The sequence below is a fragment of the Cherax quadricarinatus genome, chromosome 37 (genome assembly GCF_038502225.1).
Source record: "Cherax quadricarinatus isolate ZL_2023a chromosome 37, ASM3850222v1, whole genome shotgun sequence".
In the NCBI taxonomy this organism is placed as follows: domain Eukaryota; kingdom Metazoa; phylum Arthropoda; class Malacostraca; order Decapoda; family Parastacidae; genus Cherax; species Cherax quadricarinatus.
In genome coordinates this window covers 8,761,654-8,777,020 of record NC_091328.1, presented here as the reverse complement: position 1 = coordinate 8,777,020, position 15,367 = coordinate 8,761,654, and the positions used below count along the sequence as shown (strand labels likewise).

At 37.9% G+C, this 15,367-nt stretch overlaps 1 protein-coding gene across 4 annotated transcripts in view; it reads right to left on the bottom strand.

Moving 5' to 3' along the window:
• LOC128702469 (venom phosphodiesterase 2) overlaps positions 1-15,367 on the bottom strand; it is a 109,212-nt gene that overhangs the window by 24,479 nt on the left and 69,366 nt on the right. For all 4 annotated transcript variants that reach the window (XM_053796726.2, XM_053796709.2, XM_053796717.2 and 1 more), the window contains 3 exons: positions 9,330-9,465; positions 8,432-8,552; positions 7,499-7,701 (listed from right to left, as the gene is read on the bottom strand). In XM_053796726.2, coding sequence (XP_053652701.1) covers positions 7,499-7,701; positions 8,432-8,552; positions 9,330-9,465 — 460 coding nt within the window. The remainder of the gene's footprint in view (positions 1-7,498; positions 7,702-8,431; positions 8,553-9,329; positions 9,466-15,367) is intronic.

The following is a 15,367-nucleotide window of genomic DNA, read 5'->3' as shown; positions in this document are numbered from 1 at the left end:
TTGGGAAGATGGAAGGAATATTTTGAGGAATTGTTAAATGTTGATGAAGATAGGGAAGCTGTGATTTCGTGTATAGGGCAAGGAGGAATAACATCTTGTAGGAGTGAGGAAGAGCCAGTTGTGAGTGTGGGGGAAGTTCGTGAGGCAGTAGGTAAAATGAAAGGGGGTAAGGCAGCCGGGATTGATGGGATAAAGATAGAAATGTTAAAAGCAGGTGGGGATATAGTTTTGGAGTGGTTGGTGCAATTATTTAATAAATGTATGGAAGAGGGTAAGGTACCTAGGGATTGGCAGAGAGCATGCATAGTTCCTTTGTATAAAGGCAAAGGGGATAAAAGAGAGTGCAAAAATTATAGGGGGATAAGTCTGTTGAGTGTACCTGGTAAAGTGTATGGTAGAGTTATAATTGAAAGAATTAAGAGTAAGACGGAGAATAGGATAGCAGATGAACAAGGAGGCTTTAGGAAAGGTAGGGGGTGTGTGGACCAGGTGTTTACAGTGAAACATATAAGTGAACAGTATTTAGATAAGGCTAAAGAGGTCTTTGTGGCATTTATGGATTTGGAAAAGGCATATGACAGGGTGGATAGGGGGGCAATGTGGCAGATGTTGCAAGTGTATGGTGTAGGAGGTAGGTTACTGAAAGCAGTGAAGAGTTTTTACGAGGATAGTGAGGCTCAAGTTAGAGTATGTAGGAAAGAGGGAAATTTTTTCCCAGTAAAAGTAGGCCTTAGACAAGGATGTGTGATGTCACCGTGGTTGTTTAATATATTTATAGATGGGGTTGTAAGAGAAGTAAATGCGAGGGTCTTGGCAAGAGGCGTGGAGTTAAAAGATAAAGAATCACACACAAAGTGGGAGTTGTCACAGCTGCTCTTTGCTGATGACACTGTGCTCTTGGGAGATTCTGAAGAGAAGTTGCAGAGATTGGTGGATGAATTTGGTAGGGTGTGCAAAAGAAGAAAATTAAAGGTGAATACAGGAAAGAGTAAGGTTATGAGGATAACAAAAAGATTAGGTGATGAAAGATTGAATATCAGATTGGAGGGAGAGAGTATGGAGGAGGTGAACGTATTCAGATATTTGGGAGTGGACGTGTCAGCGGATGGGTCTTTGAAAGATGAGGTGAATCATAGAATTGATGAGGGAAAAAGAGTGGGTGGTGCACTTAGGAGTCTGTGGAGACAAAGAACTTTGTCCTTGGAGGCAAAGAGGGGAATGTATGAGAGTATAGTTTTACCAACGCTCTTATATGGGTGTGAAGCGTGGGTGATGAATGTTGCAGCGAGGAGAAGGCTGGAGGCAGTGGAGATGTCATGTCTGAGGGCAATGTGTGGTGTGAATATAATGCAGAGAATTCGTAGTTTGGAAGTTAGGAGGAGGTGCGGGATTACCAAAACTGTTGTCCAGAGGGCTGAGGAAGGGTTGTTGAGGTGGTTCGGACATGTAGAGAGAATGGAGCGAAACAGAATGACTTCAAGAGTGTATCAGTCTGTAGTGGAAGGAAGGCGGGGTAGGGGTCGGCCTAGGAAGGGTTGGAGGGAGGGGGTAAAGGAGGTTTTGTGTGCGAGGGGCTTGGACTTCCAGCAGGCATGCGTGAGCGTGTTTGATAGGAGTGAATGGAGACAAATGGTTTTTAATACTTGACGTGCTGTTGGAGTGTGAGCAAAGTAACATTTATGAAGGGATTCAGGGAAACCGGCAGGCCGGACTTGAGTCCTGGAGATGGGAAGTACAGTGCCTGCACTCTGAAGGAGGGGTGTTAATGTTGCAGTTTAAAAACTGTAGTGTAAAGCACCCTTCTGGCAAGACAGTGATGGAGTGAATGATGGTGAAAGTTTTTCTTTTTCGGGCCACCCTGCCTTGGTGGGAATCGGCCGGTGTGATAATATAAAAAAAAAATAATAATATATATATATATATATATATATATATATATATATGTTTTTTTTTTTTTTTTTTTTTTTTTTTTCAACAAGTCGGCCGTCTCCCACCGAGGCAGGGTGACCCAAAAAAGAAAGAAAATCCCCAAAAAGAAAATACTTTCATCATCATTCAACACTTTCACCACACTCGCACATTATCACTGTTTTTGCAGAGGTGCTCAGAATACAACAGTCTAGAAGCATACACATATAAAGATACACAACATATCCCTCCAAACTGCCAATATCCCAAACCCCTCCTTTAAAGTGCAGGCATTGTACTTCCCATTTCCAGGACTCAAGTCCGACTATATGAAAATAACCGGTTTCCCTGAATCCCTTCACTAAATATTACCCTGCTCACACTCCAACAGATCGTCAGGTCCCAAGTATCATTCGTCTCCATTCACTCCTATCTAACACGCTCACGCACGCTTGCTGGAAGTCCAAGCCCCTTACCCACAAAACCTCCTTTACCCCCTCTCTCCAACCCTTTCGAGGACGACCCCTACCCCGCCTTCCTTCCCCTATAGATTTATATGCTTTCCATGTCATTCTACTTTGATCCATTCTCTCTAAATGACCAAACCACCTCAACAAACCCTCTTCTGCCCTCTGACTAATACTTTTATTAACTCCACACCTTCTCCTAATTTCCACACTCCGAATTTTCTGCATAATATTTACACCACACATTGCCCTTAAACAGGACATCTCCACTGCCTCCAACCGTCTCCTCGCTGCTGCATTTACCACCCAAGCTTCACACCCATATAAGAGTGTTGGTACTACTATACTTTCATACATTCCCTTCTTTGCCTCCATAGATAACATTTTTTGACTCCACATATACCTCAACGCACCACTCACCTTTTTTCCCTCATCAATTCTATGATTAACCTCATCCTTCATAAATCCATCCGCCGACACGTCAACTCCCAAGTATCTGAAAACATTCACTTCTTCCATACTCCTCCTCCCCAATTTGATATCCAATTTTTCTTTATCTAAATCATTTGACACTCTCATCACCTTACTCTTTTCTATGTTCACTTTCAACTTTCTACCTTTACACACATTCCCAAACTCATCCACTAACCTTTGCAATTTTTCTTTAGAATCTCCCATAAGCACAGTATCATCAGCAAAAAGTAACTGTGTCAATTCCCATTTTGAATTTGATTTCCCATAATTTAATCCCACCCCTCTCCCAAACACCCTAGCATTTACTTCCTTAACAACCCCATCTATAAATATATTAAACAACCATGGTGACATTACACATCCCTGTCTAAGACCTACTTTTACCGGGAAGTATTCTCCCTCTCTTCTACACACCCTAACCTGAGCCTCACTATCCTCATAAAAACTCTTTACAGCATTTAATAACTTACCACCTATTCCATATACTTGCAACATCTGCCACATTGCTCCTCTATCCACTCTATCATATGCCTTTTCTAAATCCATAAATGCAATAAAAACTTCCCTATCTTTATCTAAATACTGTTCACATATATGCTTCAATGTAAACACCTGATCTACACATCCCCTACCCACTCTAAAACCTCCTTGCTCGTCCGCAATCCTACATTCTGTCTTACCTCTAATTCTTTCAATTATAACCCTACCGTACACTTTTCCTGGTATACTCAGTAAGCTTATTCCTCTATAATTTTTACAGTCTCTTTTGTCCCCTTTCCCTTTATATAAAGGGACTATACATGCTCTCTGCCAATCCCTAGGTACCTTCCCCTCTTTCATACATTTATTAAACAAAAGTACCAACCACTCCAACACTATATCCCCCCCTGCTTTTAACATTTCTGTCATGATCCCATCAGTTCCAGCTGCTTTACCCCCTTTCATTTTACGTAATGCCTCACGTACCTCCCCCACACTTACATTCTGCTCTTCTTCATTCCTAAAAGATGGTATACCTCCCTGACCAGTGCATGAAATTACTGCCTCTGTTTCTTCCTTAACATTTAAAAGTTCCTCAAAATATTCTCGCCATCTACCCAATACCCCCATCTCCCCATCTACTAACTCCCCTACTCTGTTTTTAACTGACAAATCCATATTTTCCCTAGGCTTTCTTAACTTGTTTAACTCACTCCAAAATTTTTTCTTATTTTCATTAAAATTTCTTGACAGTGCCTCTCCCACTCTATCATCTGCTCTCCTTTTGCACTCTCTCACCACTCTCTTTACCTTTCTTTTACTCTCCATATACTCTGCTCTTCTTATAACACTTCTGCTTTGTAAAAACCTCTCATAAGCTACCTTTTTCTCTTTTATCACACCCTTTACTTCATCATTCCACCAATCACTCCTCTTTCCTCCTGCCCCCACCCTCCTATAACCACAAACTTCTGCCCCACATTCTAATACTGCATTTTTAAAACTATTCCAACCCTCTTCAACCCCCCCACTACTCATCTTTGCACTAGCCCACCTTTCTGCCAATAGTCGCTTATATCTCACCCGAACTTCCTCCTCCCTTAGTTTATACACTTTCACCTCCCTCTTACTTGTTGTTTCCACCTTCCTCTTTTCCCATCTACCTCTTACTCTAACTGTAGCTACAACTAAATAATGATCCGATATATCAGTTGCCCCTCTATAAACATGTACATCCTGGAGCCTACCCATCAACCTTTTATCCACCAATACATAATCTAATAAACTACTTTCATTACGTGCTACATCATACCTTGTATATTTATTTATCCTCTTTTTCATAAAATATGTATTACTTATTACCAAATTTCTTTCTACACATAGCTCAATTAAAGGCTCCCCATTTACATTTACCCCTGGCACCCCAAATTTACCTACTACTCCTTCCATAACATTTTTACCCACTTTAGCATTGAAATCCCCAACCACCATTACTCTCACACTTGATTCAAAACTCCCCACGCATTCACTCAACATTTCCCAAAATCTCTCTCTCTCCTCTACACTTCTCTCTTCTCCAGGTGCATACACGCTTATTATAACCCACTTTTCACATCCAATCTTTATTTTACTCCACATAATCCTTGAATTAATACATTTATAGTCCCTCTTTTCCTGCCATAGCTTATCCTTCAACATTATTGCTACTCCTTCTTTAGCTCTAACTCTATTTGAAACCCCTGACCTAATCCCATTTATTCCTCTCCACTGAAACTCTCCCACCCCCTTCAGCTTTGTTTCACTTAAAGCCAGGACATCCAGCTTCTTCTCATTCATAACATCCACAATCATCTCTTTCTTATCATCTGCACAACATCCACGCACATTCAGACTTCCCACTTTGACAATTTTCTTCTTCTTATTCTTTTTAGTAATCTTTACAGGAAAAGGGGTTACTAGCCCATTGTTCCCGGCATTTTAGTTGACTTTTACAACACGCATGGCTTACGGAGGAAAGATTCTTATTCCACTTCCCCAAATCATCAACTTATGTTAAAATAAAAATGAAGTTAAAAACAGAGGTTATCTCAAAATAAATAAATAAATAAATAAATAAATAAATAAATAAATAAATAAATAAATAAATATATAAATATATAAATATATATATATATATATATATATATATATATATATATATATATATATATATATATATATATATATATATATATATATATATATATATATATATATATATATATATAAAATCATCAACTTATGTTAAAATAAAAATGAAGTTAAAAACAGAGGTTATCTCAAAATAAATAAATAATATATATATATATATATATATATATATATATATATATATATATATATATATATATATATATATATATATATATATATATATATATATATATATATATATATATATATATATATATATATATATATATGATACAAGGGAAAACCATATAAAGATTAGAGCAAGAAAATTTGGGAGAAAGCTTAAAAGCACATAGAAACACTATACAATGAAAAAAAGAAGAGAAATGAAAAAAGATAGTGCCCATAATTTTCAATGTTATAATAAGCTTAAACTGTAAAATCTTATGTGGTCAGAGGATATATTATTGAGTACAACTATATTCAATGGCTAAAAATAACTAGAAGGCATAGTTGAATGGAAAAAAAAAAACACTATTCATTTTTAACTCTTTCACTGTCGTGACCCCCAAAAGTAAAAGTGCTGACTGAGTTGTGATTTTTTAAAAAAAATATATTAATTAAATCTTCTGAAATGGTAGATAATTTTTTTTTTTCTGAAAGTAATGTCATTAAAAATGTAAAATCTGATGAAAAACTTAAGAAATTATACAGGAGCAAGGTTGGCATTCTGGGATCAATTTACACATCAGTGTTTTCACCTAAATTCAGTGCAATTTTAAGCCAGTTACATTGTTCAATTCAACCAAATTTCTAAATATTTTGCTAGTATGGCTTCTATTCAATTGCTTGGGTACAAAAACTACCTATTCATCTATAAGAACTACCCTATAATGGGCACAGAAGTTGGTAGTATGGCAATTTTACACATAATTCAACACATTATAATTTAAAAACAGAGTCCAAAATGAACACTGTGGGCATTTCACCCACTAAAGCAACCTTCCCTCTGTTCATTAATCACATTCCCAGGTCTTTCCTATATTACACTTGCCCTCCATCTTGAATACATTGTCACACAAAATACTGAAGCTTTACCCTACTTCTCGGATTAATAAAATATAACCAAGAATGATTGGTCATAGTTTAGGCCATAGTTACAGTGAGGCACTTCTCCCAGTGTAAATATTTGGAGTTCTCTTGCCTATGCAGCCAAGACAGGCAAACCTTCCCTAGGTCACACTGATCTCTGAGCCCTCTCATTTGTGGATCATCCTCATCTTCATCTGGGATTATGCCTGTTTTCTTGCCTGCTCATATTTGTTCTAGTACATGGTGTGCATGCGATAGGGCAGTGCTGCTTTGCCCTTGCAGGATGTCATTACTGCAGACTGCTGCTTTGTAGTGCCAGCTTTGATGAGGGCCAAGTACTGAGTCTCTCTCCAACACATCAACCAGTATACTTTTGAACAGTCCAGTAAGTCACCTCATTCTTTATGCCTGACTCCATGGGTTCAGACTTCAATCAATGACTACTTCCTCTGTCTGTTAGGTGATGGCAGCAAGAGTCTAGCTGGACACCTGCAGCCCCAATTGCAGAACAACATGCTTTGAGCTATAAAAAATGTACTTCTGCTTAAGGGGGTAAGACAAAAGTTTCTAATGCTTCCCCCAACTCTTTCATTTCAATTGCCAACTACTGAAAACTGTGCTGAAATACTGCAAATTAATGCCAAGAAATGTGCATTAAAAACAAGCTTAGACTGAGTCCCATCAAGGAGCACGATCACAGGACTGGAGTTGAAGGACAGAGGATGTGTGCAAGTACAAGCTGTGCTATAAATGTGACTCAGTAAGGTGAGTATTAATGTAAATAGTATTAGTGTGAATGAGATATGACATTCTAGGTGGGTCCCCTGGGAACCCTTACATAAATATACATAGGCTTCAAAACATGCTATTATACATACACAGCATGCCACAACTTTGCTACTTACTGTAACTTCTTGTGTTTTGTCAAGAAAACACTTGCATGGCTTCTCTGTGGCACCAGTTTCTCCTGTCTCTCCTTCTACTTTATTATTTTGTGATATTTTCTCAGGTAGAGCCTTAACAACTTCAGGCAAGAGCTTTTGTAACACGTCCGAAGGAGCTACATGAGGAACCTGACGCAGCAAGTGGTCCAGACTCCCAGAAGTTCCTGTGAGATGATCATACATATATTTACCAAAATTAATTGATTTATGAATTCAGAAACAAATAATCATAAAATATTTTCTTACAAAGAGATTAACTATATGATTTAAAAATACAGTGCATGTATATACATAGGCAGGTGCAGTCTACCTGAATTTTATATACATACACTATTCTGTGTACCAAGAGCCATAATTTGTGATATTACATGACTTTAATAACATCTGAAGCTCATTATCATTTAAAAAAATTTCTTCAAGGAGGTTTTTTTTCCATATTTATAGACTTCTCTTTTTTTGCATGATGTTTCTGCATATTACATCGACTGGTGATGAAAAATTATGTTAAAATTATAATAAAAATACCGAGCCTCATCTCAAAATTCCATTTAAAAGCTAAGAGCTCTGATTTTATAGTTTGTCAGGATGGGAATTTATCGATGTTAGTGGACTAGTTAGCAGAAGGATGAAGGGACAAACTAAAAGTCTAAAAATATTAGGCCACTTCTGCTTTTAAACTGGCAGAGAAATACAAGTACTGTACTTGAATATGAATGTCACTTATATTACTAAACTGGAAAAAACATACAAGTGAACATAGTCATGCTTTAATCTAATGTGATTGCTCATTAATCTACTATAAAAGTCAACTGTAGGTTACTATTGCAGTTTGCTACATTCAGCATCGTACAGAGGAACTTTCAAATTATGGCTCATATAAACCAATATTCTTACCATTGTTTTCTGCAGGAGTAATGTGGATTAACTCACACATAAAATTGTATAGTTCAACATTCCTGAAGCTGTGAGTTGTATAATTCACCTTCAAATCAGGACCAAATCCTATGAAAGTAGCCTGTAAATATATAATTAATAAATGTTTTCTACCTTCAAGTTTGATAGTTAATAGGTTTGAATGACATAATGCATACAATATTGAAAAAGACACATTGAAAGCAAACTTTTATTGGGACATAATAGAGGTGAAACACAATAAAATCTTGTTTTACGTGTTTCTCAATACTGGTAGTTCATATAGTAATCCCAAAGTGGATATTTATTAAATTATTTTATGACAACTCAAAACATAAACCTGCTTTAACAGAACATATCCTGAAGGAAGTGCAGTGTGGGATTTTAATGCAACCCATAAGACTGAAAAACCTGCACATTACCACTGAATGTTAAAATGAAATGAGAACTTGTGGACCTTAACAATGCCTGAACAAGGCTGTAGAAAGATCACCACAACTCCAGTCTATTGTTTAACTACATTCCCAACAGCACTCGTGGCTAGTGTAATGTTAATTTATTATACTTTTTGCCTCTGTGCAAGATGCAAATCTTGCAACTGTATGATGATAATTCAAATCCAACACTACCCCATCTTTTCAATTTGATATGTCATATTAGTGTGAGATGTCAGTTGTACATAACAACACAGTAAATTTTAAAGGGATTAGACATTAGTGCATAAAAAAAAAATAAGTAAATTATTAAAACTTATTTTAAAAATATAATTATGAAAATTATAGCAATGTTGGAAGAGCTTCATATGTATGACTTTCCTCTGAATGTGGATAAAGGCTCATTAGACATTAAGACTGTCAAAAAAAAAAAAAAAAAAACCCACCTGCATAGATGGTTCAAGGTTGTTGAATCCATGTTCACCATTCTTGCAGTAGTTTTGAGAGTTGGTCACTACACGTGTATCTGGTTTGGTATCCAGAATCACATTCTCAATATTTGCATTATTGGTATAGTGATATCTATTGGGTAAGAAAAATGAAAAGTTACACCCATTGATATTTACTTTAGTAACACATCAAAAATGACAAGAACTGGTCTTTTTTGAAAAGTTAATTTTTGGCTTCTACCAAGAAGTTAATATGCTACTTTATATATTGTAAACATATTAATAATATAATATACGAGGACTGAAAGCAGGCTTGAAAAAACTACATGCCTTTAAATTAATTATTATACAGTGTCACATTAAAAGAACCACTAGGCAGGCAAAATAATTAAAGATTACTCCTAAGCTGCACAATGTGGCTTGTCACCAACTATATGCATTGCCAAGGCCTTTGGGCTCAACATACTGCCAAACAAAACACTGTGTACAGTAACTGTACCATATACGTATAATAATACATATAACTCATGGAGTGTGAGCAGAGTAATATTTTGATGAAGGGATTCAAGAAAACTGGTGAGCCGGACTTGAGTCCTGGAGGTGGGAAGTACAATGCCTGCACTTTAAAGGAGGGGGTTTGGGATATTGGCTGTTTGGAGTGACGTCTAAACTGTCATATCTGCGCACCTCTGCAAAGAGAGTGATTATGTGTGAATGATGGTGAAACTGTTGAATGATGGTGAAAGTGCTTCTTTCCTTTTTGGGTCACCCTGCCTCGGTGGGAGACGGCCGATGAGTTAAAAATAAAAAATTGAGCACTTGTTGGAAGAAATTTTAGCTAATGTAAGAGAAAGTGAAGAAGGAAAAAAGATAAATTAGCATAAGACTGTGAGGCAGAGAATACCATAAAGAAGTTAGCTAATGTAAGACAAAGTGAAGAAGGAAGATAGATAAATTAGCATAAGAATGTGAGGCAGAGAATACCATAAAGAAGTGGCATATATTTAAAAATGTAGTGTCAAAGCATATGCAGGAGAGGTTAATAGCAATGATGCCAGATAGGGTAAGTAAAATGCTTCATTTGGCAGAATTTTACTTGCCAAATGCAGCAGAATTTTACTTGCCAAATTCCAGCTGGATTTGGGGAATCAAGTTGGAATTTGCTATGCCTATTTTCTACCTAATTTTTACCATTCCTAGTGAGGAAAAGGTCTGGATGCTTAATTAAGTCCTCATTTACCTCAGATAACCAAATGTTGCATTACTGTTGTGATGGTGGTGGGGCAGGTACTAGCAGTGAACTACACAGCCCAGTTGTCAACCTACTTCCTGCACTCACATCTTTCTCAGAGATACCATACTTCATCAGCGGGCACTGTTTAGTTAGGTCCTTAAACATTTTTTCATTGAGACAAAACTAGGGACAGTGAGGTGAGTGTTGTCGTTGATAAGGATATGCTTGAGCACCACCGTCCTCAGCAGTTCTGTTAAGCCTATGGTGTGTACAGAATTACTTGCATTTAGATATTAGTACTGTACATGCATGGATATCAAATTGGGGAGGAGGAGTATGGAAGAAGTGAATGTTTTCAGATACTTGGGAGTTGACGTGTCGGCGGATGGATTTATGAAGGATGAGGTTAATCATAGAATTGATGAGAGAAAAAAGGTGAGTGGTGCGTTGAGGTATATGTGGAGTCAAAAAACTTTATCTATGGAGGCAAAGAATGGAATGTATGAAAGTATAGTAGTACCAACACTCTTATATGGGTGTGAAGCTTGGGTGGTAAATGCAGCAGCGAGGAGACGGTTGGAGGCAGTGGAGATGTCCTGTCTAAGGGCAATGTGTGGTGTAAATATTATGCAGAAAATTCGGAGTGTGGAAATTAGGAAAAGGTGTGGAGTTAATAAAAGTATTAGTCATTTGGCAGAAGAGGGGTTGTTGAGGTGGTTTGGTCATTTAGAGAGAATGGATCAAAGTAGAATGACATGGAAAGCATATAAATCTATAGGGGAAGGAAGGCGAGGTAGGGGTGGTCCTTGAAAGGGTTGGAGAGAGGGGGTAAAGGAGGTTTTGTGGGCGAGGGGCTTGGACTTCCAGCAAGCGTGCATGAGCGTGTTAGATAGGAGTGAATGGAGACGAATGGTACTTGGGACCTGATGATCTGTTGGAGTGTGAGCAGGGTAATATTTAGTGAAGGGATTCAGGGAAACCGGTTATTTTCATATAGTCGGACATGAGTCCTGGAAATGGGAAGTACAATGCCTGCACTTTAAAGGAGGGGTTTGGGATATTGGCAGTTTGGAGGGATATGTTGTGTATCTTTATATGTGTATGCTTCTAAACTGTTGTATTCTGAGCACCTCTGCAAAAACAGTGATAATGTGTGAGTGTGGTGAAAGTGTTGAATGATGATGAAAGTATTTTCTTTTTTGGGTCACCCTGCCTCGGTGGGAGACGGCCGACTTGTTGAAAAAAAAAAAAAAATATGTGCATCAGGGCTCCTATATGTAAAAGAAATGAGGAAGATGAGTCAGTGGTTAAGAGATAAAGTGTGATGAAAATTAAATTATTGGACATGCTTTCTTGTGGAGACACAGCTATATTATTTAGAAGATAACATGGTGGTAATAAATTAACAGCTCACTACAGGCACTGTATGACCCCTACAGGTTGTTACGCATTTTCCCTTAATAGAATAATAATAACAGTGCACTGCATTGAGAAAAACGAGGAAAAGATTAGATACAGTGTGGCAACCAGTCATCATGATGGTTCTAAAGTGCTTTAAACTGTCCATTACATTTAACAAAGTGAAAATGAAATAAGGACAAAATGTATAAATTGGTGACATGTATCACAAGTCTCCCATTATAATAATTCAATTATATATGATAAAGTAAAGTTGCTGCATGGTAGTTTTGCACACAGCAGTAATGAAACCAGTAGCATTCACACAGACCATGACCAGATCGAGGCTGCATCCTGACCTGGTCGTGGACACACTGACAGTTGCTGATCACCAGCCAGGCCAAGATTATCCTCATTAACTCAGGAAGATCCGAGATGATGAAGAATATAGTCAACAGCAGGTCTAAAGTCTTGAGGTTATTGGTCTCTTCTGGAAGATGATGCTCAAAAGAACGTTTTGTTTCAGTGACGAAAAATCAGCTTTTGACTTAGGCAGCTAAGGAGAGGCTGACTCCTTCTGTACAAATACCTCAGAGACCAGTTAGTGATGAAAATATCCAAAAATACTGTAGCTTGTTATTCAGAATTGCTTGTTATTAAGCAATTTTGGATATTTTCATCACTATCTGGTCTCTGGATATTAACCATAGCACATAAGAGGAATACTAGTGATAGTGGAGGTGCTAAGAATAAGTGTGAATCTATGTGAAGAAAAGGTAGAGCCTCTGCAACAATGCTGCATTTTTGGAAAGCTTTAAAAAGCACTACTGGCTTTATAATACTTTATAAAATTTTCCTAGTTATATCCATAAAGTACTGTAGGGTAAAACATACCAGAGATGCATTACAGAATACTTGAGTACTCCAATATAACCACTTCCTTTCCTACTGACAAGTATACATGAATATCCACATCAACACAAGAATCACAGCCCTTTCCACAGTCTTCAAGTCGAAAAACTAGATGACACAAGAATGTAAGGTAAGTTATACAGAAGTAATTTGTAACTAGTTTGATTGTAAAAAAAAAAATGGTTGGTAAATTTAGAGGTGTCTGGAACATAACCTACTGTCCAATATGTTCTTCACTTCATATAACGCTATGGTAACTTACACATAAACTTTTAGGAAAGTGACCCCCAATTATGAGATGGTTTACTACTGTAATGCTGCTAATGCACATTAAATATCCTATACAGTACAGCACTGCACATTAATGTAAACATTACCCTTGCATAGTATATAAATGTGTCGTACACAAATAACCCGCACACAGGAGACCGAAACTTACGAGGGGTCCTCTGTGTGACTAGTTAATGGCTCAAGTCGGACCAAAATGTCATCGTAAATTTCAGTCTCCTATGTGCAGGTTATTTGTGCGCTGTTCTGGTCAGAGTATTGTGACTTTTCATTCTTTATATCAATGAGTCACTAGGTTGTAACAGTCATGGATTTGACATTTATGCTGACATCTGTTAACAAGATCAGTACGATACCGAGAAGTGTTTAAAAAAAAAGTAAACCTGAAATGACTGACCCATGGCAGAAAGACAATAAAAATCTAAAATATCTAAACTTTAGGCTAAAGGCAGTTGTTTACAGAGTGTGGAAGAACAGTATGATGATAAACTCACTCTGTATATAAATAAGACACAACATAAAAATCATGTTTTATACCATGGTCTAAAAAATACAGTGGAACCTCTACTTACGAGTTTAATCCGTTCCGTGACCTTGCTCGCATCTCAATTTGCTCGTTTGTTGAGTCAATTTTCCTCATTTAAATTAACTGAAATGGAATTAATCCGTTCCAGTGAAATTCCAGGCACGGCAAAATACTTCAATATTTCCCTAATATGGCATCACTGTCATGTGTGGGATCCAGGTTATGGTATCACTGCTGTGTGTGCAATCTTGGTCATGGCATCACTGCTGTGTGGGGGATCCTGGTCATGGCATCACTGCTGTGTGTGGGCTCCTGGTCATGACATCACTGCTGTGTGTGGGATCTTGGTCATGGATCACTGCTGTGTATGGGATCCAGGTTACAGCAACACTGCTGTGTAGGATCCTTGTTTTGGCATCACTGCTGTTTAGGATCCTGGTCATGGCATCACTGATGTGTTGGATCCTGGTCTTGATATCAGTGGTGTGTGTGGAATCCTTGTCTTGGCATCACTGCTGTGTAGGGCCCTGGTCTTGGCATCACTGCTGTGTGGGATCTTGGTCTTGGCATCACTGTTGTGTAGGGTCCTGGTAATGGCATCAATGTTATGTGGGATCCTGGTCTTGGCATCACTGCTGTGTGTGGGATGCTGGTCTTGGCATCACTGGTGTGTGGGATCCTGGTCATGGAATCACTGCTGCATAGGATCCTGGTCATGGCATCAGTGCTGTGTGGGATCCTGGTCATGGCATCACTGCTGTATATGGGATCCAGGTTTTAGCATCACTGCTGTGTGGTATCCTGGTCATGGGATCACTGCTGTGTAGGATCCTAGTCATGGCATCACTGCTGTGTTTGATCCTGGTCTTGACATCACTGTTGTGTAGGATCCTGGTCATGGCATCACTGCTGTGTTTGATCCCAGTCTTGACATCACTATTGTGTGGGATCCTTGTCTTGGCATCACTGCTGTGTTTGATCGCAGTCTTGGCATCACTGTTGTATTCTTATAATAAAACTCTTGTTTACCATTTGGAATTTTTATTCACACAAAAAATAGAAGATTTAATGTTATGCAGACTACTGTATTATTGTAATAATTGTATAAACAATGTCAACCCATTTATGACTGCATATGAGACTGGCCAGGTGGACACGTATTGGATGGTGACGTCATTTGTTTACTCTTGAACGTCGCCAAAGAATCAAACATTTCTGCTACCTTGAGCTCAATTTTAAGGTACTTTTTGTTGTGAAAGCAATCAAATTCATATCTATTTCTGTAATATATCTTCCATTCTATCAAATGAGACCAAAAGAATGAGAATGCAACCATAAAAACCACACGAAAATATACCGCTAAGGGGAAGCTAATGGCTGAGAAGCTAACTTCATTATTTATGGTTCGATTTCTTTCAATTTTGGTGTACGTTAAGAAGCATCTCTTCATCATACATTGCCCAAGTTTCAATAAGATAGTCCAACAAACAATTGAGATCCAATTCCCCAGATCAAGAGCATCACGAGCGTCAAGGAACTTCCCTTGAGGCCTGCTCGCATCTTGAAATTTCGCTTGCATCTGGAAGTAAAAAATCGACCGAGCGACTGCTAGTGTCTATAAAAACTTGCATGCTGGGGCACTCGTAAGTAGAGGTTCCACAGTACAAAACTAATTTT